Here is a 25,832-nt window from a genome sequence, read left to right as displayed (position 1 = left end):
AATCTGTATATTGTGATGCATTTTTTTTTAAGTTTTAATCTAGATAACCTTGTTTAATGTCTTGTTTGTTTTTAACATGAATATCAATAAATGTCAGAAAATGATTCCTGTGTAGTCCAACCTCTCTATTATTCCTTAGGTTTGACAAGCTGCAACACCTTAGTGCCTAGGTTGTTTTATTTCATTCATTTGTTCCCTGACCTAGGACTAGTTTGTTCATTCCTTCAGGGGGTCCTTGATACTTAATCATATATTATTAAACATTACAAAGGGAGTAGGCCTGGCCTACGTATTGTGAAATACATTTATTAACTCCAATAGGCCCTGATCGTATGTGCACATCCATCAGAAAATGAGGGCATTTCTTTGTCCGGGTTGGTGACCAATCAATTCTTTTTCCATGTTTTTATTTCATAGGTCCGCTTTCATTTCTTTCATTTTTTTTCATGAGTGTCCTGCAGCTCACGCACACTCCAACCGGCTGCTCGCTTGCCCCACAATGTCATTTGCTGCATCCGCTGTTGTCGCTATTTCCAAAATGGTTGCCCATCTTGAAATGGTATTGTCTATAGTATATCATTGTTTCATAATTCCAAGATGGTAAACATATTTAGAAGTGTTATGCCGGCCACCTAGGCTTAATATGGCTTTAGCATTTTAAGATTGTATTGTGCACATTGTGTCATTGCTTTTACTGCTCCAAGGTGGCCAACACATTGTTACTTCATGGTGCATCTATGTTTAAAATGTAAAACAGTTTCACGCTGTGTACATCACCATTGAAAGATGACCGCCTCTGGCAATGTTCAATAGTATATTTGCATTTTCTCACCAAGTTTAGGGGGTGGTATGTTTTCACTTTTCTATGTGCGCTCTTTTTATTCTTCGTGCATGTGGGCATTTGTCAGTATGTTTTATTGTGGGTGGATAATTGTCTAAATACAAGAATGACCCATTGGATGAATGAATCGATCTATCAGTCCAGGAATGAGTGACAGAGTGCATTCATGATGACTTAGTGTGTTTTCTAAAATACATCAGTGACCGAAGAGGAACTTTCACTTATAAGCCAGACTTATTAGCATTGCCAGTGCTTGCATACAGTATAGAACATTATTCACCAGCCTGTGGCTCAGCATCATTTAATGTACACAGTCCCCAGACTGGACAATAGTCTGAAAAAGAGAAATGTAGGTGTGGTGTAATCGAATAACAATGTATATTCCACAATATGTTGTACAGTAGAACCAGGGTTCACCTTTGAAGACATTCTCAGAGCCAACACATATCGTAAATATAAGTTTTTGACAAACATGCTGGGCCCAGTTCCAAAATATTTGCATAATGTAAAATCTAACAACACACAAAATCTAATAATGTAAATGTTCTTTTCGTTTCAGGGAGTTCCCTCATTTGCGAGGTTTGCAAAAACTTCGGCAAAGTCGCTTGCTATGGCGTTTTTCAAATGTGCCGCCGAGGAATCACTCACTGCAGCAGTAGCACCCGGGAAATAATAAAAGGTACATGGATGAATTGTATCTTCATTGCCGACCTAGAGCCGTTTTATAATTGTCCCCAGGGGGCGCAACAGTCATGTGTGCCCGCTTCGAGCTCCCCCGGGCACAATGGTATTACAGAAGGAGCCGCAGACGCTTGTGTGTCCCCATCTTTAATAAAGATAGTGCTGGGACACAAGTTGCTCCAGTGCTATCATGAGAGGGCGTGTCCACATTTGCATAGGGGCGTAGCTCCATGTAAATGAGGGATTCACTTTGCCTCTGCGCCGGTGCCATATTACCGACTTTGGCACAGACACAAATATGCCTTTAAGAGGTGTACTGAAAGTGCGTCACAAAAAGGTAGTGCACTTTCAGTGCGCTTCCTCACAGCAGCCCTCTCGAGGAGGAGAAACAGGGTCCAATGGACCTCCTCGGACATTACCCTGAATGCGGGTTCAGTCACTCACCTCATACGACTGAAAGGGGATCTCTAACCTCCCTTAAAAGTGTAGGTGGGTTGCCGCCCGCACTGTGAAACGCGGAGAAGCTTTTAAACAGCTGATCCATATTTCAATTGAACGCGCTGCCAACAGGGCACCGCAGGCTCACGGCTGCTCGGGGGGCAGCACATTCAATCTAACATGGAGCCCTTCCCTTATTTACTCAGGGCGCAGGCCAGCACAGCGTGTGAAAAGTAAGACCATGCTTGTTTTATGGAAAGCTTGTGTAATTTAGGTATTTTTCCATTATGCATACTATGCAAAATGTCAGAGGTAACGCCATTGTGTCATTTATTAAATTTTCTGGAGTTGAAGCTGTTCGAGCATAAAAGGTCTTGTGTGGGTCAGATTCTGGCAGAAAATGTGCCATTAGAGAAATTTCCAAAATGAACCATTCCTTTGGTTGGCGACTTTTGAATGTGAAGAACGTACCTGAGTTTTACGTTCATTCGAGATAACCCAAAGTGCGTTTTGTGTACATTATGTGTAATTTTTCACAATTTTCTGTCATTTCACATACTTTAGAGATAAAAATTAGGATATTTTCCACTCCTTTGGTGTAGAATTTCAGGAAGATGCAAATTTGGCGCCATCTTGGTAAAGTACTGGAACATTGCTGGCTGAGACAGTCTGATAACAGCAATTAAACCTAAATGCCTATGAACTTGGCATAAAGAGCACAGCTGAGAAGATATTCTGGAAATTAGGTTAGAAAGACCATTTACAAAATGCTGTAAGAAGTTGGTGAACAGTGCAGCGGGAGACCAGCAAAGGGTCTTCAATTTGTTACAAATGTGTTGCGATTTATGGGGGTGAGAAGTGTGGGTCACTCGCCCACACTCTACTAGCTCAATATTTAGATTGAATTGTATGGCCAGTCGTTTGTATTGCACCTCAATCAGATGTGCACTCTTCTATGTATTATGACATCATTTTAACCTCTGGAACATTTATAGAACTTTCTTGCCATGCCAGAAGCAGATGTTGCTGCTGTTAGACCTCAGAAGAGTAGCTGTTGGTCTCAATAACACACATTGAACTGAGAGAAACAAGTTCATAATGTACTGAAGGGCTAGAGCAAGCAATGAAGAGACTCTAAAAACAGTCTAAAAATGACCCAGGGTGCCACAGTGTCATTGTGAGATAGAGTGCCTGTGTTTGTGTAGGTGTTAGATATTAGGCTGCTTGTTGCTGCAATTCCCTTTTCTTTTAATCATAAAATGTGTTCTTTTCGTGTAGATTCCAAACACGTTTTAATTGCGGAAAAGGGGTGTTTGGAGCCCTCCATGCGGCCCACCTGTGGAAAAGAAGTTCTGATCAGGGGTTCTACCGTTTTGTGGCAGATCATGCGACACTGCTGCAGCTCAGAGAGATGTAACCATTACGAAGCTCATGGTAAGGAACATGCCTGATCTGCCATCCAACATGTGACTTGGCTCATGAAAATGAAAAAGTTTTAAAAATGTTTAAAGGGGACCTCAATGTGCAAACCATAGTAGCATTAGCAACACATACTTTTTTATCAGCTGGCTGCTATTTGGAAGCCCAAGGAAAGCAATCAACCCACCATCAACGAAGGATCCAGGATCAAATTCAGGTTCGGAAAGCACTCTCCGATGGATCTTTAGGTCCCACTGAGGCTGGACTCAAACATCAAAACAAGTCAATGATGTGAAACACATTTGGCCCCACAAGTAAGACAGAGAGTGGTTAAGTTTCAAAACCATAAAGGTTTATCAAAGGGCTAGAAAAGTTTTAAACTCAAATCATCAAATTAGTTTTTAATCAATTCAATTCATGAAGCTTTATTCGGAGCATATAAAATGACCATAAAAGCACATATAAAAAGATACATAAAGCAGCAGTGTATAAATAGAATATCATGGAATAAAGACCAAATACATTAAAATATCATGCCTTTTCGCACACTGATAGACTTGTTTAAAAACACAGCAGTATAAAAACAAATATCAGCCGATTTCATATTAAAAATAAGACTCATTACTTCATCAACTGTACGTACCCCATATTTGACAAACATAGGTTTTAAATACTTTATATGAAAATTCATGTACAGTTTGCATATTAGTAGAAAGTGCTAGGTGCTCTGTTTAGATATGCTGTCACACAGACAAGGACCTTTGGGATGTTGCTTGAGGTTAGGTAAGGCCACCAGGTGAGCACTATTCCAAACCTTAGTCTGGTTAGGACAAACTTGTGCGATTGCCTAGTCACCAAGGCTAGGTAAGGTGGAAAACCTTCAGTGAGGGAATATCTACTGAAAAATGTGACAGTTAGCATGGATCCACTGGCAAAAGCTCTCTTCCTTTCCAAATTATCCATAAATTTTGCTTTCAGCTCGGCTTTTGGTATCGTCAAAGCAGCCTTAGGGTCCATCAGAACATTAAGATTAAATATTTGCAAAAAACAATCAGCGACATATTTTATCCTGGGGATTTTCCTGTACATGTCCAATGAAAGACAATCCTCAATAATAGATCTATTAAGGGACTTTTCGTCCTGGAGCCATATAGATCGCCATAACATAAGTGGTCTTAAACATAATTGATCAATCAGAAAATTGATGTCTAATTCCAGATGGATCAGTACAGTGGTGGCAGAGGTGGGTAAACACAGGAGCTTTTTTAAGAAGGAATTTTCCTCCAGCTGTAATTTATGGTCACAGCTATAACCCCAAATAGCCGCCCCATACAGTGCGATAGTGCCACATCTAGCTTGACAGATTTGCAACATATCCCTGGTTCGCCTGTCCCAAATTTTTGCTGCAAATCTGAAGATACCATGTTCGCTTTTTGCCATTTTATTTCTGATATTGTTAAATTCATTGGTCCATTTTCTGTCATTAGAGAAAGTGATTCCGAGATAACAAAAAAGCGTACACAGGTTTGCAGCTTTTGGTACAGCCTGGCAAGGAAGAAGATTATACCCTCAGGGGCTCCCATCCGTAACAAGATAGGCCATAAAATGGCGTGATCAACCATATCAAAACGCTGCCTAGATCAGCAAAACATATATATAATGCACCGCCTTTCGCATCAACGTATTTACCAATTATAAGGTCAAGATTTAGACACTGGTCTAGTGTACCCCGTCCCTTCCTAAATCCATACTGGCTATCGGCCAGAATGCCCTTTTCATAAACCCACTCTTCAAGCCTGGCCAGCATGACACGGCTCATGATTTTTATAGAGGAGACAAGGAGGGAGATGGGACGATAGTTTTTTACATCTGACCTACTATCCTTCTTGAAGATTGGGATAATAATAGATTCCCCCCAAGTTTTAGGAGCATGCAGATGTACAGCTGCGTTGAAAACGTTAGCAAGGAGAGGGCTCCAGATCTCCGGGACAGTTTTATAAACATCAATAGGAACCCCATCGGGTCCCTGCACTTTCCCCCCTTGCTAGCAAGTATTCCAAGTTCAACCTCGGCGACAGTAAGATCCAGAGGTAATACAGGCCAACTGCAAGGGGTAGTAACTGGGCCACCTCCAGAGCAAAAAATATTTGAGAAATGTGTAACCCAGCAATCACTAGGGACATTAGAGGTTAATTCCGGTATGATATCCTCTTTGAGAAAGGGGGAATTAACCGTAGCCCAGAATAATGTATTAATATGTAACTCTGCAGCTTGGTTTAGAGAGTCCCATGCTTCCTGTTGTAAGTCACCCCTCCTATTTTTTCAGGCATACTTGTATTCGGCTCTCAGTTTGGTTATTAAAATCGTATCTCTAGGTTCTTTGGCAAGTGCAAGTTTCAGCTCTGTTAGTAACTTGGTACACGTATAGTCAAACCAACCTAATCCATTTCTGGACTTGACTTTTTTTGGTCTGGTGAACCTGGCATAAATAGATGAATTTATGTTATTAAAAGCTGTTAAGACCTGTTCACAGTCAGTATTATTTTCAAGGATAAGGATAATATGTGACAGACATTCAGTGACAATATCAACAATTAATTCATTAGCTCTTTCCCCTATCCATCTAACTCTGACTCCGTTCGGTCTGTGGGATTCCACATTAGTGACAGTATGACCCACGGCTACAGGGCTTTCACTCCATAGAGAACATTCTAGGATAATATAATTGTGATCGCTCAAAGTTGTAACTTCGATCCTAGGAGCTACACAATAAGAACTGATGCTGGAGGAAACAATTACATGATTGATTACTGAGCTAGTCCTCCAGTTTTTAAAAGTGGGAATGGTCTGCCCGTTTACATCTTTAGCAAATTCCAGGATTTCTAGGTCATTACTTCTAATAAATTTATACAGCATTTCTCCATATCAGTTATGCCTAAAATGGAGATCTTCACATCCGGCATTATTCAAAACCCCAAAAACTTTCTGGGATGACAATTCACATAATGAAATATTAAAATCGCCCACCCAAATATAATCAAAGAAAACATTAGATTGATCAGTTAAATTATCAATAGTGCTAGCTAAGTTTTTAACGACAGACGTCCTACTATCATCAAAAATGTTGTTGTAGTAATTGATTAGGAGAACATTTCGACCTTGGTCGTTAACAAGCCATAGGATCTGTACATGTGACCCCACAGTCAGGTGTTTTAGAACCTTGATCCGCCTATTAATAGAGACCAAGAACAAAAGTCCCCCTTTGGCTCTCCCCGATGTTGAACTTTGTGCCAGCAAATTATAAGATACAAACCCCTCAACATTGAGCTCCTCCCTACTCCATGTTTCCTGGAAACAGAGTATGTCGTGGGTATTAATAAAATCCTTCCAGCCCAGGACATCCCCCTTAGATTTTAGTCCGGCGACATTCCAGCTAACAATCAATATACCCTTATGTGTCCTGACACTTAAAATATTCAGGGGGATAGTACCCACTACCCCATCCCCTTTATTAGAGTTCCCAGCTGTTGTGAAACTAGTGCCACTGATCAGGTGTTGGCCCTCCACCATGATCTTATCAGGGTTAGAAAACATTTCACTCTGATTAGACGCCTGAGCAATTGCGGGCACGCATAAAGCGGGTTCATCTACCTGCGCGAGTCAGTCATTAGAGTCCAGAGTGCTTAAGGCTAGGAATCTATTTTGCGTGGGGACCCCATACACCGGGTAGTAGACAGGTGGAAAATTTCTGTTTCCATTATTATGCGGGGGCATTTTAGCTAAGTGGCTATAAAAAAAGCCAAGTGGGCGAACGCAAATACAGTCCTCGCTGGCGATTAATGAAGCTGCCCTTAACAAAGCTGTTGCCACATGCCGGGGGTGTTTAAGATTAACAATTACACAATCAGCCCTGCACGTCTTGCTAGAAGTACCAATCCAGTCTACCCTTCTGGTAGTTAAAATTTGATCGGAGTAGGTAGTTGGAAATCCACAGTGATTGTGCAACCATGAAACACTTTTATTTTTCAAAGAATCGTGAGATTCCTGTTGGGGCCGGATAAGATCTTTCTCATTTGGTGGAACATTAGTTAGAGTGACCACATATGGTGCACAATCTGGGGGGAGATTAATAGGGCGTTTTCTCCTAGTTTCAATAACTCCAGCTGGATTCGCTGGTACCACTATTGTAGTAAATTGCTTAATCTGACAGGTGGTAGGCGGTGGGACAGAAGGTGGGGGAGCGGATGTAACAGCATCATTTACTAATCTTCCCCCTGTTGGTTGTTTAGGAACTGCTTTGGTGGGTATTATCGACAGGCCTGTACTTTTCAACTAAAGCAATGTGGGTATCCAGTAGGCCACCTAATCTAATTACTTCGGTAGAGATCTGGTCTATTTTTGCCACAAGGGGTTTAATAATCTTATCAACTTTAGCATCAATAATACTAATTAAAAGATCAAATTGTTCCATATTCATTATTGGTGTACCATTCTTGACTGTTGGTTCCATGTCCCCTACGGTACTTTTGGGTAAAGTTTCAGCTCTCCTTTTATTACAGGTACGATTTCCCCCCGATTAGTAGGTACTTTCCTACATGCTCTCAGCGCTCTAGATGCCGGCGAGCACTGGACAGGGGACACACTTGGGACATCAGAAATATCCTGTGTATCAACTAGTTGGACGTTAGTTTCCGTTGAGATATCAGGGTTCTCGGGTTCTGGATAGTCATCTATTTGTAAAACATCATGTGAATTGGGCAGTGTTGGGCATTTGGTTGGGGAGCACTCCTTACCTAACGACATCCTTCGCTCCTTATTGATTTTACTAACCACTTTCACCAAATAATTGTCCATAGTCGCCAACACTGGGGGGGTTTTAGTAGCCTTCGGTTTAGACATTCTAAAACTTAATGCAAAAAGAATACCCTCAAAACATATAAATTAAATTAAAAATTAAAAAACAAAAGCTTTCATGAATTTGAAATACTGGTAAGATGAGACCAGCAAGAGGTCAACCTTAATAAATTAAATACAGTTATGGGGTTCAGTATAATCAAATGTCTCATTTTGGTCCGTAAATCGCCTCTTCTGCAACAGCCAAGGGATGAGGTCCAGCCCAGCCTCGTCCTGCCCCGGACTGCCACAGACTGTCCCGCCCTTGTTCCAGGCTTCTCCCGGGCAGCTCCCACGCGCGACTCCCGAGGCGAGAGGTGTTCCGGCTTCTTGTTGCGCCTCCAGGCGCGCTGCCGTCAAGAGGAGTGCGCGTCACAGCCCCCAAGCCTGCCGGGAGTTGCAGTTCGCGTGTGGCGGCAGGCGAGTGGTGGGTCCACCCGTTCCCCTCACGGCGTCCGAGAGCGTGTGCTGTGCCATTGCCCTCACGGCTAGCAGGTGAGTTCAGTGATATGGCCCCCAGAGCTCGCGGTGCTCCGGCTTCTTGTAGCGGCTCCGGGCGCGCTGCCGTCGTGAGGAGTGCGCGTCACAGCCCCCATGCCTGCCGGGAGTTGCAGTTCCTGTGTGGCGGCAGGCGAGTGGTGGGTCCAGGTGTTCCCCTCACGGCGTCCGAGAGAGTGTGCTGTGCCGTTGCCCTCACGGCTAGCAGGTGAGTTCAGTGATACAATACAATAATGTGTTAGTCAATATATTCAAAGCAAATCAAAGATCACAAACACACACTATTACCCATTCTCAAAGGTACATTAAGCAAGGTCAGTCCTACCATAAAGAGACCACCCTACCTTGCTAAGTCAGTGAAAGATTCTGCTACCCATGATTCCCACACATAGGGCCGATTGCTTTAAGGTGCGTGAAGATAACACAAATGTATTATTTTCACAGGCTGCTGCAGAATAATCCATCTCTATCGTGCTTTGGATTTATGGTTATCTGCAACATAATGAGATATGCTTGGTCCAAGAAGTACTCTGCACATGCTCGTTAGTGTGTTCTGAACAGATTGTGTACACATAACTTTTCACATAGGAACAGGAAACAAAAGTAACAACATTTGAGATTGCTGGTTCATTTTCTACTGAAATAAAGAAAGATACACTTCAGGGAACAAGGTGGCAGCCAGACACTGCACTAACCATTTCAAAATGAGGTCTACATTAGCTGTGGTCAGTCTAAACGTGAAAAGTGCACACCTGGTACATTTGTGAATTACATGCTAACATCAGTATAAATTTCAAAACATTTAATAGTGAAACTGTCCTCATGACAAGCACAGAAACAGCAGTAGGTTTAGTCTTTTCAGATTCGGACCCTCCACCATTGCCATTCCTGGGGTCCCGGTTTCCCCCACTGGGTACATACCTAATCCTGCAGCATTGCTGCCCCCATAGATAGGGCTGTAAACTTTAGAAGATAAAGGAAAAGGTGGAGGTTCAAAGAGGGCGAGTGGGAAATAGAGTGTCAAATAAAGAAGCAAAGCTTGATAGTGAAAAACAAGTAAAGCCACACAGGATAAAAGAGAATGAAAGGGGCAGAGAGGAAGACATTAATCAGAAAGAGGAGGATACAGGAGATGAAGCGTGCTAATGTCTTAGAGTTGGGTTGGTATGAGCTTCCAACGGCCACTGTAGCTCCTTCCCGGGAGAGATGAATCTCAGGCAAGTACCCCTCCATGTCCAGTAAGTTCATGGGCGGATTTCTTAACTGGCACCGAACCTGTTTCCGTCAAGTGTAGGTGAGAAAATATAGTTCCTTTACTAAGCACTTTCCTTAGCAGGCAGCGTGGCTCCAATGGAGCATAGTAGAACCGCCTGAAGGTTTCCATCATTTTTGGATTTGGGTGGAACATTAACATAGCCTTAGAGCCCGCCATAGCAGACTCGACTTGGCCATTAACGGCTTGCTTCAGTGTTAAAGGCCAGTAGAAACCACTACGAAGGGCCCGAAGGCTATTAGAACATTAGGCCCCTAAAGGGCCAAATATTCAAATTTGTAAAACAAAGGCCTCACGGAACCGAAGGGGTTGAAATGCCCTTGGGCATCATGAGGCCTTTGGTAAACATTAAAATGTTGATGCTCAGGGTGTCTACCAGCCGTTAGAAGACCAGAGCACTCCATTGTTTCCAATGGAGCGCCCAAACATTCCAATGTTCTAATCAGTATTAAAACAATTTAAAAGTCCAGGGAAGATGCTGAATGTAAGTTGGAAAACATTTAATAATGGAATTTTCAAATCAAAGATAGCTTTATTTGATTTGAAATTAATTCATACAAGCACAAGTATAATACACAAGTTCAATAAAGTACATAACAAACAGAACACAGAAACCTTAAATAAACACATCACATCTGCGTGATTAAAAGCAAGGATTCCAGTTACACATTGTTGTCCTCCATCTAATACGCTTTTTTTTTGTTTTAAAAATAATGCAACAGACTTTGTAAACATTCCATTACATAAACTTTGGATAAATACATCATATCTGCATGAGCCAAGTTCTAGTTTCACATAGATTTTCCCAAACCTAATGACATTTTAAAAAAATGGAGCAACAGACTTCGTGAACATTTCATTATCCAGAGTTTGTAGCATCAGGAATGCTATACGACATTGTCTTAAGCCCAAAGTTTTCAAAATGGGAATTATAAACCTCTTCCTAGAACTTGAATAAAATGTACAAAATAAGACAATGAGCATTGTTAATTGGCTTGATGAATCATCACATGGGCACAGCACCAAGTTTCTACTCCAATCATTAGTAACTGGGAAGCTAATGAGTCTGTGAAAAATCCCCAGACGAAAATGGGTCAAAAGAATTCGATCAAAGCTACCCAGAACTTGGACTAAGTATGGCTGGATGCCAGAACATGTTAGCATCAGCTGATTGTCCATAACAGTTGTTTTTCCACTCTCTTTAGACCATCTCTGATATTGTAAATGGACCAGACAATCTGCTTTCAATACCTTCCTTGAAATAGTAGCCATGCTCTCTGACCTCTCATAATATTCGGGGTGGCCGATTTCACTCGCTAAGGGCCAGATATAGGAAGCCTAATTCGGTAACGGCCGAAATTAGGCTTTTCAGATGTAGGTGGCCAAATTGTGGGATTCGGTAATTTACCGAATCGGTAACTTAAGGAATCGGTAAATTACCAAATTCTTAACATACCGATTCGGTAAATTACCGAATCCTTAATGTAGAGAGCACTCAAGTGAGTGCTTTTTACATTTAAGGATTCGTTATTTATCACCAACTATTAGTTGGTGGTAAATTCCGAATACCTTTCAAAAAACAATTTTTTGGTTTTTATTCAGTGTCATGTGGCAGACATACATGCCCTTAGGACATGTATTCTGCCACATGTGCATCCATGCACTATACAGGGGTGCAACAGGGTGTCAATGTGACCCCCCTGACACCCTTGTAGGTCTCCCCCTATTTACCAATTCGGTGTTTACCGAAACGGTAATTCTCATTCATTCCATGGGCCTCCAGGCCCATAAGAATGAATGGGGAATACAGATTCGATAAATACCGAATCGGTATTTACCGAATTTTAACGATTCGGTAAAATTTAATCATTAACTACATATCATTTACCGATTCTAAAATACCAAATTGGTAAAATTCAATATTTTATAATCGGTAAATGATATTTACCTTCACCTAGCCCTGAGTGTCTAATATAACAGAGCCAGGGAATAGAGGAAACCTTATCAAGCTTTAGGAAATCCTTAATTATGTCACGATCAAAACTGGTCTCATATATCGTCCAAACCTTATGCCACAGCAAGATCGGATCGATTCTAATCAAATTCGAAATAAATGCGATACCAAGGTCGGAATGGTAAATAAAATTAGCAGTTGAGCTTGGAACAGCCAACTGATATCTTGTAAATGCATTCTCGATTAGTTGTAGTGGCTACTCGTCCGTGAACCCCCATATGCCTGCTCCGTACAAAGCTGTCGATAGACACTTTGACTTGTATATTTGTAGTAGTTCAGGGAATTTTCTAGCAAAATTAGTCACAGCACCTGTGGCTCTTGAAAACATATTTTTCCTTGCCTGGACAGCAGCAGACCACGTCCCCGCATGGTCAAGTTGATCCCCAAATAAGAGAATCTGTTAGTGCAATTAATCTTATTATTTTTGATAAAAATGTTGCAACATTTGATGCTCTTCTTTCCACATTTCATTATATAGGTTTTACTAGTGCTCACACTCAAACCCCTGTCTTGCATAAAAGTAGCAGAGTTAGTTACTATTCTTTGAAGCCTAATTGAGTATGTGCCATTAAAACCGCAACATCTGCGTAAAGTAAAACTGGAACTGGACACTTATTAATAATCGGCGAATCCCGGCAATGATCTGTTAAATATTGACCAAGGCCATTAACATATAAAGCAAAAAGAAAAGGAGCAAGCATGCAACCTTGCCTCGCTCCTTTTTTAATCGGAAATTTAGCTGGGCATTCACCATGTTTCCTGAACCGGACCCTCGCCCCTGCATCTCTGTACAATTCTCTCATAAAAAGTATAAGTGGGGGATCAACACCCATGTCCTCCAGTATAATCCATAACATTTCGTGTCTCACACAGTCAAAAGCAGCGCTAAGGTCTACGAATGGCAAAAAAACCCATCCCTCCTTCGCCTGTGTATATTTACTTATTATCATGCTTAGGTTTAATCCCTGCTCAATGGTCCCCAGACCTGATCGAAACCCATATTGCATGTTTGAAAGGACACTAGCTTCGTCTGCCCATATCTGCAGCTTTGTTGTGTATTTACTATTTCCCTAAAGAGGTTCTGCGCGTTTGGATAACATACACTATAGGTTTGGCGTAGGACTGAGTCTATAAGCCCCTATCGAGTATGCTGACCTTGTTACTGTGTACCAGCTAGCTCACAGGGCCACTAGAAACTTGTTGGCGACAAGAAGGGAGTTGTTTCTGGCACCCACATAACATGACAACCCTGATCCCTTAGAATCCTGGAAACAATAAGATAATGTTTTCCTCAGTCAGTCGTGCATGCTTATGTTTCTCAGAGTTACACCGAAATAACAGACGGGCGCTTCAATAAGTATTTATTGAACAGTTGTCTTTCTGGTGTAAGAGATATGACCTGTTACAATCGTAAGACAGTATGCGAGATATAAGATGCACAGTATTACCAGCATAAAGAAATAGCATTGCTCTAGCATTGTTCAATGAATATATACGTATACATAAAACATATGGCTAAAAGTACGAGTAAAAGTACGAGAACTCCAGTAATGCATTCCTACCTAATTCTACCCAAATGTACCTAACCCTGAGTGTAGGTGCGTGGTAAGGAGTAGATTCTGTAAGCTACAGGATATTATGCTATAGTTTGTTATGACAAGAGTCCCTCTAAGTTCTAGTCAGCTCCAAACCTGAGAATGAGACAATTGTGGGATCTCTGTTCTGATCTCGAACTCTAACACCCGCAAAGGAAGTTAAAACACTGCATGCTGGAATCACTGCAGACCGGATGACAGCATCTCTGGTCAATTCGTCCGTCCGGGAGTCACATGCACCTCTGGAACAGAGGTCTCCTCTAGTTTGCTTGAGCAAAAGGTGGTGTATTTATACCCCAAAGGTGTTATGTATAGTCAGCATTGACGTAATATGTGGTTAGTATGGATGTAATGATGGACAAAGAAAGACGTCAGGAATGAACCTTGGGGAAGTAAAAGGGGTTCATGCTTACGGATGAGGTCTTATTGAAATCAATAGTTCTGTACCGGGGACGTTTTCCGGGAAGAAGGGTCTGTTTCTAAGAGCTAGTTGTTATGTAAAGGTGAACTGATGTAGGTGAAAGACAAGGCCTATACATGGAGTGCATGGTTCTTCCCCAAATAAGGAATGGGGAATCTATGCCTAAATAAGGGCAACGTGAGTTGTGCCTGTATAAGGGCATGATTTAGTAAAGCCTATATTAGGGCACCTATACGGAATACAACAGCTTATTTAAAATAACCTGCCCTACCACTTTCAGGAGGGAATCCATCAGGGAGATTGGGCAGTAACATCTAGGTTCATTTCTATCCCCCTTTTTAAAAATCGGGATCACTATTGCATCAAACCATGAGGAAATAAAGCTGTGACAGCAACAACTACCTTAACATTTGTTAATAATGGATCCCAAACAGGATTATTGTATTCATACAAATCCACAGGGACTCCATCCGGCCCCGGAGCTTTGCCAGCTGCACTCTCATTAATTGCACCGATGAGCTCCTCTACAGAGAAGCATATAGCTAATAGAAACGTTGTACCTTGTGCATTCGAGGCTTAACCAGAGAAATATGGGTCTAAATCAATCGAAAGAGTTACAAAGTTGCAGCCCTTACTAGGATGTCTATTCGAGGTTAGGACAAAGTCAATAATAGTGTTGCAACCTCTACCATTAAAAGTAGGCCTAAGGGGCAGAGTTGGTTTACACAGATCTTTAGCATAGCCCAGATCAAACTGACCCCGTTGGTATGTGTAAAAAGTCTGCCTGTTCATCATCGCTATCTTATGCCACAGATACCCTGCCTAATATGTTGGCACAAGAAATGGTTATAATCCCCTCCACAAATAATACACATATCCCTGGACAGATCATCCTGCAGTTTGTTGAGGTCCTTCTGTAAATTCATCAGTACACTGATTATCTGCCCTTCAGGGATATTGTTGTAAAAATTTACCAATGCAACACAATACTTTTTATCCACATATAATAGTAAAATCTGATAATAACTGTCTTGATTTTCAGATTTACCTTCTTCACCCCGACAGTATTGGATACATAAATACATAGGCCACCCTTGTTTCTCAACAAAATAACAACAGAAGGGAGGTAGAGTGAAGAGTTAGGATTCTTACTCCAGGGGCACTATTACATAAACAAAAAGAATCCTACTCACAGTGGACAAGGGGAAAGTCGACCACAAATGTGGGGACATTCAGTGTTTTGTAAAATACCCCTCACACACCAACAGGCCCCTTGGTGTCATGCTTCATCATTGGGGCCTTCGCACACCTCTGATCTGATTCGGATGGTATGTGTTCGACTACTGTCCATCGCAAATCATTTACACAGTGTTGTTTTTCCAAATAGTGGGACGCCATTTTGGTAGTGGATTTTCTGCAGCGTACATTGCTTTTGTGTTCACCCACTCTTGTTTTTACAGCTCTTGTCGTCATTCCTACATATTCTAAACCACATGGGCATGTGATCATGTACACAACATTTTTTCGTGTTGCAATTTGTGAAAGCACGTTGTTCCCAAGTTGTGCCATTCCTGAATGTCAATGTCTTGCTTTTTAGATTTAGGTGACAACTGCTGCAGTTCCCACAGGGAAAATGTCCCTGGAGCCCAATTGTGGTTTGTCTCATCGGAAGATTCTGTTTGGGTCTTGTGTAGACCAGTAAGTCCTTGAGGTTCCTGCCCCGACGGTGTGCATGTATTGGTTTCTCCAAGTTCATGCTTCCACAGTTTAGTATCCTCCAATGTTTATTTATGATCCTGGATACCTCATTGGATATTGTGGAATAGGTCGTGACGCATATTTGTCTCTTGTTGTCATCTCTACTCTGTGGTTTTTCTTCCAGCAGTGTGTCCCTATGATTGTTCTTGGCTCTTTTCATCGCCTTATCAATAATCCTTGCGGGATATTGTCTTTGCATCAATTTCTTTTTTAAATCACCAGCTTGAGTCTTGAAATCACTCAGTTCTGTGCAGTTGCGTCTTATCCGTAAAAACTGTCCATATGGCAGATTCTCCCTAAGATGTCTGGGATGGAAACTGTCATACCTCAAGAGTCAGTTCCTGGCAGTTGGTTTGAAGTGTGTGGTGCTCTTGAGTCTGTTGCCTTCAGCATAGATATTCAAGTCCAGGAACACCATTGATTGACTTGAGATTGTGCTAGTAAATTTCAAGTATGCATTCTGGTTGTTCAGCCAGATCACAAAGTTGGATGCAGTTTCCAAATCACCGTCCCAGATGATGAAGACGTCATCAATATACCTTTTCTAGGTATTGATGTGGGGTCTATATGGATTGTCCGAGTGTAGAATCTTGTTCTGCTCTAGGTGGTGAACGTATAGTCCAGCTATACTTGAAGCAAAAGTACTGCCCATACTGGTGATGGGTCTGCAGGTAGATTGTCTGGTTATACTGGAAGATTTTGTGTTGTAGTGCCAGGGAGATGCATTCGAGCACTAAGCCACGGGGAGTTTGGTATTTCCAGGAAATTGTGAAAAGTACTTCCTCGATGATTTGTAAAGTCTCATCGTGTGGTAGACTAGTATATAGACTTTCCACATCGAGGCTTAACAAGAGTTGTTTCGTTGGGTCAAAAGTCTTCTCTTCCAATAATTGTAGTACTGACTTGGTGTCCTTCAGGTAGGTATTGGTGGATTGCACAAGAGGACGTAGGAAGGCGTCAGCAAACTTGGAAAGTGGCTCAAGGATGGAGCCAATACCGGAAACTATGGGTCTTCCAGGTGGGTTGGTGATGTTTTTGTGAATCTTGGGGATGCTATAGAAGTATGGAATTCGTGGTGACGGTTGTTGCAGAAAGTCTCCCTCTTTTTTGCTCAGCCAGTCGTGAGCTAGACCTTCCTCTACCATACCCCCAATCCTGATGCGTAGCTTTTCTGTAGGATCTTCCAAAAGGATTTTGTAATTTCGTTGGTCAGATAATAGACGCATACATTCAGTATCGTAAGCGTCTAGGGTTTGTAGGACGATGGCTTCGCCCTTATCCGCAGGTTTAATGATTAATTCTTTGTGGTTAGTTAGCTCCCTAATGGCCTTTTGTTCATTGCCACTGGTATTGTGGAAAAAATTGATGCCCTTCGCATTGAGTTTGTTAACCTCAGTGATTATGGCTTTCTCAAAAGTGAGAATTTCAACTGGCATTGCAGAATCCGGGGGAGTGAATGTAGACTTCAATTTTAAGCCAGTGTCCGTTGTTTCTTTTGTTGCTGGTTTATCTTGGAAGTAGGCTTGTAATTTTAATTTTCGTGTGAATTCCAGAAGTTCCATATTCAATTTGAAGATGTCAGGTTTTTGTGTGGGCACAACGCCTAGTCCTTTATTTAGTATGTTTCTTTGTGTGTCTGTTAAAGGCCAAGGTGTAAGGTTTACTACTAAGTCCCCCTCTTGCTCGTTGAAGGCTGGTTCAGGAGGGATCCGGTCATGCTCCTCGTTGTGCGAGCGTTGGCTTGGTCTTGATCCTCCCATGCGACGGTGTTGCTCTTCCGGTTTCGTCCCTGTGTTGCAGGGCGCATGCCTAAAAAAGGTTGTTGTTGGCCGTAATATCCCTCATTGTAATCAGGGTTCCACTGTTGGTAGTTGGGTCCTCCAGGTGGAGGTCCATATTCGAATGGGTTGAATTGTGGCGGGCCCATGAATTGTGGGTATTGTGGTTGCGGTTGGTAACCCCTCCATCCGCGTTGCCTGGGGAATTGTCTCCTCTGTCTCCAACCACCCCTCCGCGGTCTGGATCCTCTGTTGCCACTTGAATTTGAATCTGAGATATCACTGTCAGCATCGCTGTATGAACTCTTCGGAATGTGGTCTGGTTTGGTGTAAGAGTATGCACTTTCGGGTGTGAATTTCGCCTTGTCTTTGGTTAGTTTGTTCGATTTACTTTGTTTTAGGGTAAACTTAAACTCCGTCATTTGTTGGTTTAATTCGTCCTGCCTGATTTTCAGATCTGCTGGTGAAATGTATGTACTGAGCTGTACCTCTATTTTACTAATTTCAATTTTCAGCTCTTGGGTGATCCTAGCTGCTGTTTTGATTATTAAGACTAGCCAGTCTCTAGAGCAGTGCCAGGAAATCAGAGACCACTCTTTCTTAAAAATAAGGTCGTTTTGGAAAATAAGTGGTTCATTTTTAACAATCAGTCCCGATAGTGCCATTTTGTTCCGTAAGTATTCGGTCATGAATAGACCGTGTAGGGCTGCTTTTATTTGATTTCGCCTGAGATTTAACAGCTCATTCCAGTCATTGATATTAGGACCGGTTTCTGGGATACTCAGGCCTTCAAAAGGGTTGATGGCCGTGAGAATCTTGTCAATTTCATCCTCCCCAAAGGTGAGGCCGAGTTCGTCTTCCATAATGTGTTGACCGCTGGCTTCTTAACTATGGTGTGTGTTACTATGTGTGTGTAGTGTGTCAGGGAAAAGCTCCCGCAGCTCTGCGCTGCCTAGATACAAAATAACAACAGAAGGGAGGTAGAGTGAAGAGTTAGGATTCTTACTCCACGGGCACTGTTACATAAACAAAAAGAATCCTACTCACAGTGAATAAGGGGGAAAGACGACCACAAATGTGGGGACATTCAGTGTTTTGTAAAATACCCCTCACACACCAACAGGCCCCTTGGTGTCATGCTTCATCATTGGGGCCTTCGCACCCCTCTAACGGGATGCAGCGTGCTGCGACCTATGACTACGCGGGAGCACTGTTAGTAGAGACTATGGGCCATATGTATCAAGCTATTTAGCATTCGCAAAGGCTAAAATTCTGCGAATTTCGGCCTTTGCGAATAAATACCTAAATGGTATGTATGAAACAATTGTGCATCAAAATAAGGAATCGCAAAAATTGCTGTTCCTTATTTTGCGATTGCACTTAAGGAATCGCAAATTTAGCGATTCCTTAAATGCAATGTATCAAAGAAAAAAAAAGAAAAAAATGCCATTAAGGAATTGTAAATTACCACCAACTTCTAGTTGGTGGTAAGTTGCGAATTCTTTTAATAATGCTTTTTTCAAACAAACCAAAGGTGCCATATGATGCCCATACATGCCCTTAGGGCATGTATGTGTGCCATATGCCCCCAAATGTCTTTTTCAGGGGTGCAGCAGGGTGTTCTTGAGACACCCATGCACCCTTGAAAAAATCCCTAATTTGCGATTAGCTAATTGCTAATCGCAAATTGCCCCTTCATTCCTATGGGCCTCCTGGCCCATAGAAATGAATGGGTAATTTGCGATTAGCAATTTGCTAATCTATTACTATTCCAATCTTTATTTCGACCAATTGGTCATAAAAGATACACATAGATTAAAAATCACATACATTCTGTCACATTTGATAAAACATCAGTGCATGATTTAAAAATCCACATCAAACATTATTAACATTGTTAAAAATAAAGCAATTCTACAGACTACCCAGCATTTTTTAAAAGACGATTACGCGTATACCAAACATTTGTAAAGAATTTGGCAAGCGCAAAAACAATTGGGCCGGAAACATCACATTTTAAAATCCTGTACATAGGGATATATTCCCTGCCACCCAAGTTCTTAATCAGAGGCAGCAGCCAGTACTTTCTGGCTGCCTTATATGCTGGGCAGAAAAAAATCACATGCAAGTCATTTTCCTCTTTGTCAACACAAAGAGGGCAATACTTGGTGGAAGGGACTTGCGACCAGGTGCTAGAAAAGGAGCGCAAAGGCAATGTACCGTATCTCCACTGGAGAAATAACTTTCTAGTGAGTACGGGATATATGGGATCAAAAGCCTTTTCGAATGCGTAGAGGTCCTTATTTTGCAGGAATTTGGAAGAAAGGGATCCCTCTGTCTGGGTAGCCAAGGCCCTTACCCTTTTGTGTTCATGATACAGATTCGCCAGAGATCTCTTAGAGATTCTAGGTGCTGTATTTGCTGGTTTAGTCCACAGTTCGGGGAGCCCCAGATCTGTGCAAATGGACTGGATATTTTGGACCCAGGGGATACTGAGCGCCTTAGGGTGTTGTAATAGTTCGACCAGTTCCGCCCTATAGTCGGCGAGATCGTCGCTGCTCCAAAGCCTGCGCCAGAAGGCAATGGGTCTTAGACTTATCTCGTCGGCAAGAGGCCGTAGCCCAAGATCAAGCCTCAAAGGGAGAAGTGGGGTGCTAGGGGGAAGTGCGGTAATTTGTCTTATGAATCTGTTTTCCGTGGATGACAGATTCCGACATAAAGTATGGCCCCACAGTTCAGCCCCATACAGGATCGCCCCCCTGGCCTGTGCCTTATATATCTGAATTAGGGCCCCCAATGGGCGATAGGTCGAACCGGTCATCATCCGGGAGATCCCCCCGGTAATTTGTACTAGTTTAAGGTTAGCCCTAGTTTGATGGGTCCCCCAGGTCATATTTTCGTTGAGTGTCACGCCTAGGTATTCAAACGTGGCTACTCTTTCCAGCCGTGCTGCTCCCAGCAGGGGATTCGGGCGCTGTTTGGGGCTTGGATTCAATACCATATATTTGGTTTTTGTGGCATTGATTTCCAGTCCTCTATCCTGACAAAAGGCCACAAAGGCATCCAGTATCCTTTGGATGCCCATGGGAGTTTTAGATACCAACAGCGTGTCGTCCGCAAACATTATTGCGGGCACACTGTTGCCATTTAGCTTGGGGGCATCTGTGTAGTCGGTGGCGTTCAGATGAGCGATTACCCCATTGACAAAGAGGCAAAACAGGGTCGGCGCCAGCACACAGCCCTGTCTTACCCCTCTGCCCACGGGGAATCTATCAGTCAGCTCCCCCGACCTCCCACACCTCACCTGGGCATAATTGTTATGGTGTAGCCTCTGCAAGGTCAATAAGATGTCTGGTGGTACGCCCATCCCTGCCAGAATGACCCATAGTTTTCCCCTGGGCACGAGGTCGAAGGCGGCTCGTAGGTCCACGAAAATCGTGTACAAACTGCCGCCCTCAAACCTCACTGTCTTCCAGTAGACCAGATTCAATCTAAAGACCTGGTCCACAGTCGATACCCCTTTCCTAAAGCCTGCCTGGTATGGACTGAGGGCGCCTGCCTCCTCAATCCATTCCTGAAGCCTATTCAGGAGAACCCTGCCGAGCAGCTTCTGCGCTACATCTATCAGGCTAATCGGTCTGTAGTTGGCTGGGAGGAGGGGGGATCCCTTTTTGTATATCGGGACCACCTCTGCCCCCAGCCAAGTACTAGGGATTTCCATCCCACGAGGATACCATTAAAAAGAGCAGCGAGGTAGGGCGCCCAGACGGTAGGCTCCTGCTTGTACAGGTCTCCCGGTAGCCCATCCAGCCCAGGGGCCTTCCCCGAAGCCAGGCCTGAGATAGCAGCAGTGACCTCGCTCAATGTTATTTGATCCACCTGAAAGCCCTGCCTCTCTGGTTCAACTGTCACAGGAAGTTCTCCGGACTCAGCGCTATATAAGGACTGGAAGTGGGCCTGCCACACTCCAGGAGCTATGTTAGGCTCCACTGCCGAATGTAAACTCCCTGATCCCCCGTTCACCATTCTCCAGAACAGGCGTTGATCTTGCACTGCTAGGGCCTTAGTGAGCTCTTCCCACTGGTTCTCCTCCCATTCTATTTTAGCCTGGGCGAGAAGTTTCTTGTAGGTTTGCCTACATTGCTTAAGGCGTTCCCCTCCTTTGCCCTCCTTTATTACTCCGAGGAGTTCTGTTTTGGCCCGTCTACAGGCCACATTGTACCATTGAGTTTTGCCTTGGCACCTCTCTCTTGGCTTTCGTGCCTTACATGTGAAGTGGGGTGCTGCAACTTTTATAAGTTCCTTGTGGGTATCAAATAATTTACTCCTTATGTCTATTTTGCTTGCCACACTATCAAGTTCCCCCACAATTTTCAGGATGGGGGTAATCTCTGCATAAAGCAGTGGGAGTTTGTCCTTTTTTGTGACCAGATGCTCCCACCTAATTCTTCTCCTACTATTATCTATGAGGAGTATGGGGTAGTTCCCTTCTTCCTGGGTCACTAAGCCCTGAGGTGCTGGATGAACAAGGTCTAACTCAAGGGCATTGTGGTCACTATCCAGCCTATCTGTTACCCTAAAATCCTGTATAGTTGACCACCTCGCCAATTGGACCAGAACATAGTCCAAGTGTGACTCTCTTCCCCGGCGGTTGTAGGTATTTTTACCTGGTATGTCCGAGCTAACTCTCCCATTACACGCTCTAAGTCCATACCTTAAGGTGAGGGCAGTGATTTGCAACGCCAATGGGGTCCAAGCTTTCGGAGATGGGACGTCAACCCCTGGTACTGCCCACCTAGCTTCTTCATCTGATAAAAACCCTTCCTGGAGGCCGGGGAGTGGCTCGAAGTGAGAATTAAAATCCCCACCCACCACATAGTATGAATCAGTCGACAGTTCAGATAAAAAGTTCGAGAGTTCATTAAAAGTCGGTGATTCTTTTGCCTTTCCCGTCGGCCTGGAGTAGATGTTAACCAGCAAGAGGCTGGCTTTGTTTGGCCATGTTAATGAGACCGCCAGGATGTCATCCGAGTTGCATGGGAGCCGTGATGCCACACAGCCCAGGTGAGCAGCAACCCATATCGCAAGGCCCCCTGAAGGGCGGCCTTTGCCCTCCCACCTAGCTGGAATAAAGAATGATGTGTAGCCTTGGTGTCCATAGTCCTCTCTGGCCCAGGTTTCCTGGAACATACATATATCGCCAGTTTCTATATACTTTTCCCAGGTCGGCTCTTCCAATTTGTTGACTAGTCCCGCGATGTTCCAGGAGATTATCCTCAGGTGTTCAGAAGTGGGAGATGTCAAAACGCAAGGGTTGGAAGAGGTAGGTCCTGGCTCCTCTTGTATTGCCAGGCCTGGAGCGGGGGCGGCATAAGTTACATGTGGCACCATAGATCCCCTCTCCCCCTCATCCGCAGAGAGGGGAACCAAAGATGTCCCCTCTGCAGCAACTACTCCATCAGTGGCTAGATGAGAGAATTCGGTTCTGCCGTGATCTATGGCAAGTGGATCATTCAGTGGGCCCAAACTTGGGCCGGAGGACAGAGTGAAATGCTCCAATGACCCACGGGAACCCAAAACCCCTGGTGCTGTCCTGCAAGCAGTAAGTCAATCGACCCCATCCAAGCCGTCCAGGCAGTTGAAGCGATTAAAATCACAGAAAGGTGTATCCGGTGGTTGAAGATACGGGCGTTGTACAGGGCCTTTGTGTTTGCGCCTCTGTTCCACCCTTGTCCAATCATCATATATTGGGGCCTGGCGTTTAGGAATCGGGGGGAAGAAAAAGGATATTGCGAGGGTCTGTATGGTGGAATCTAGGGATCGGTTCATTCCTCTGCAAATGTGTCGAACCGTGCCTGGATCCTTAAAGGTTACCAAGATACAATCCCCCACTATAGTTTTCCTGGTCTTCCCTAGCCATGGAACCCTTCTCACCATGATGATTTCATTATTATACTGGGGAGGCAAGGGTCGGTTCCAGTTGAGCCATTTGATTACCTTTTTCTTAAGAGACTGGTAATCCTCATTTTCCCCTGATCTTAAGTGAGGGGCACCCGCTAGAACCACCGTTAATCTATTGGCCTCAGGTGGAAGGTCTGGCCTCCGTGGTCTGGGAGTTGGACAAACGGGCGTGAGTGGGGGAACATTGACCTGGCCTTGATGCATTCCAGAGGACTCTATTTGTAAGCTATGTGGGATTAAATCCACAGGATGAGTGGGTCTGGAGCTGGGGTTGTTGTGCTGTGCCTGGAGTTGAATGGCCATAAGGGGTTGCAGTGGGGGAGCAGATGGCGTGCCTCTTGGTGGGGCTCTATTAGCATTATTTGCGACATCTTCTTTAGGAGGTTCCTCAGCCGCAGGAGGGTTTTCCACTAGCTTTGTCTGCTTGCTTACTAGAGTGCTCAGGGTGGTGAGAGAAGTTTCTAGTAAGGTGAGCCTAATCTCGACTTTTTTTAAGCTATCGGTGATCGGCTGCAGAAGGGAACGGAGTAGGAATTCAATGTTCCCTTTAGCATAAAGTGGATTATTTGGGTTTGGCGTAGTACCCTCTTGATCTTTGGTAGTGGCAGTGGTACCGGTATTTGAGAGTTTAGAAGGAGGCACTATCTCCGTGTGCTTCCCCGGAAGAACACTATTTTGCTGTTTTTTGCCAAAATCTAGATGGGATATTTTAGGTTTCCCCCGCCCCCCCGTTGTTTTCCGAGCACGTTTGCTGGGTGGGGGCCTATGTAACTCCACCACTACATTTATTTTGGGCTTGCTCTTATTGGCCAATTGGGTAGGTGGACTTTGGGTTAGCAGGTTGACAGGAGAATGCAAAGTCCCTAGGGGAACTGGCTCTATGTTTTGTACAAGCGCTATCCCTGGAGTGGGGGGGATTTCCCTTAGTAGAGCAGGGAAGTCCTCTAATGTCGAATTATTTAAACTGCTAGAGAGCACGCCTCCCTCTTGAGTGGTGGGGAAGGGGCTAATGTCGATCAAGGGCCTGTTTTTCATAGATTCAATGGAGCGCCTGCGCTCCGCCCTGCGTTTCTCAAGTGAACCGTCCATAACCGCCTCACCTTTATTGGGTTTGAAATAGTTATCCAAAGTCCCGGAGCTGGTGGCTCCATCCCTTGAGGGGGTTTCCCGGTGTGTAGGCGAGGGCATTACCTTGGTTATGTCACGGGAAGGAGTCAAGAGAGAGGGCCCAGCCCGGCCTCCTTCGGCCACTGACGGCCTAAGACGGTCCCGCCCTTGTCCCGGGCTTCTCCCGGCGCCCTCCCGCGCGCTCCCGCGCAGCTGGGCAGTTGGCTCAGTAAGTACTGACTGAAGGTAAGGGGGAGGAGCCGTTGCAGGTCAGGTGGGGCTGGGCGGGGCGGTCAGGGAGAGCAGGCCAGCTGGAAACGGCCAGGGCAACCCGGGACTCCTGGGATACTGAGTCCGGGTTGCTGCTCGCAGCCCTGTCACACACTCACCGCCCAGCAGCAGAGGAGAAAGCACAGCCTCGGGATGCCCCTTCCAGCGACGTGGGACCCGCGAAGCGGGTTCCATTAGGTGTAAGTGAAGGTCCGTGGGCAGGCAGCAAAGTGGCGTCAGCAGCCAGGAAAACGGCGTCCGTGTGAGTCCCAAGGCAGAGGGAAATCACTGCCGCTTTTGAAGCAGGTGGGGCTGGGCGGGGCGGTCAGGGAGAGCAGGCCAGCTGGAAACGGCCAGGGCAACCCGGGACTCCTGGGATACTGAGTCCGGGTTGCTGCTCGCAGCCCTGTCACACACTCACCACCCAGCAGCAGAGGAGAAAGCACAGCCTCGGGATGCCCCTTCCAGCGACGAGGGACCCGCGAAGCGGGTTCCACTAGGTGTAAGTGAAGGTCCGTGGGCAGGCAGCAAAGTGGCGTCAGCAGCCAGGAAAACGGCGTCCGTGTGAGTCCCAAGGCAGAGGGAAATCACTGCCGCTTTTGAAGCAGGTGGGGCTGGGCGGGGCGGTCAGGGAGAGCAGGCCAGCTGGAAACGGCCAGGGCAACCCGGGACTCCTGGGATACTGAGTCCGGGTTGCTGCTCGCAGCCCTGTCACACACTCACCGCCCAGCAGCAGAGGAGAAAGCACAGCCTCGGGATGCCCCTTCCAGCGACGTGGGACCCGACGTGGGACCCGCGAAGCTAATCACAAATTAGGAATGGTAAGGAATCGCATTAAAAAAGCGATTTTGTATTCCAAATTGCGATTCCTTAAAATTCGCTATT

At 44.4% G+C, this 25,832-nt stretch overlaps 1 protein-coding gene across 1 annotated transcript in view; it reads left to right on the top strand.

Annotated features, from left to right (window-relative positions):
• Positions 1-25,832, top strand: part of LOC147689529 (uncharacterized) — a 145,965-nt gene that overhangs the window by 6,786 nt on the left and 113,347 nt on the right. Inside the window, exons 2-3 of the mRNA XM_086937864.1 lie at positions 1,401-1,520; positions 3,239-3,394. Of these exons, the coding sequence (XP_086793990.1) occupies positions 1,401-1,520; positions 3,239-3,394 (276 nt within the window). The remainder of the gene's footprint in view (positions 1-1,400; positions 1,521-3,238; positions 3,395-25,832) is intronic.

Source organism: Lissotriton vulgaris, chromosome 9, assembly GCF_964263255.1.
Source record: "Lissotriton vulgaris chromosome 9, aLisVul1.2, whole genome shotgun sequence".
In the NCBI taxonomy this organism is placed as follows: Eukaryota; Metazoa; Chordata; class Amphibia; order Caudata; family Salamandridae; genus Lissotriton; species Lissotriton vulgaris.
This window is presented reverse-complemented; position numbering and strand designations above follow the sequence as displayed.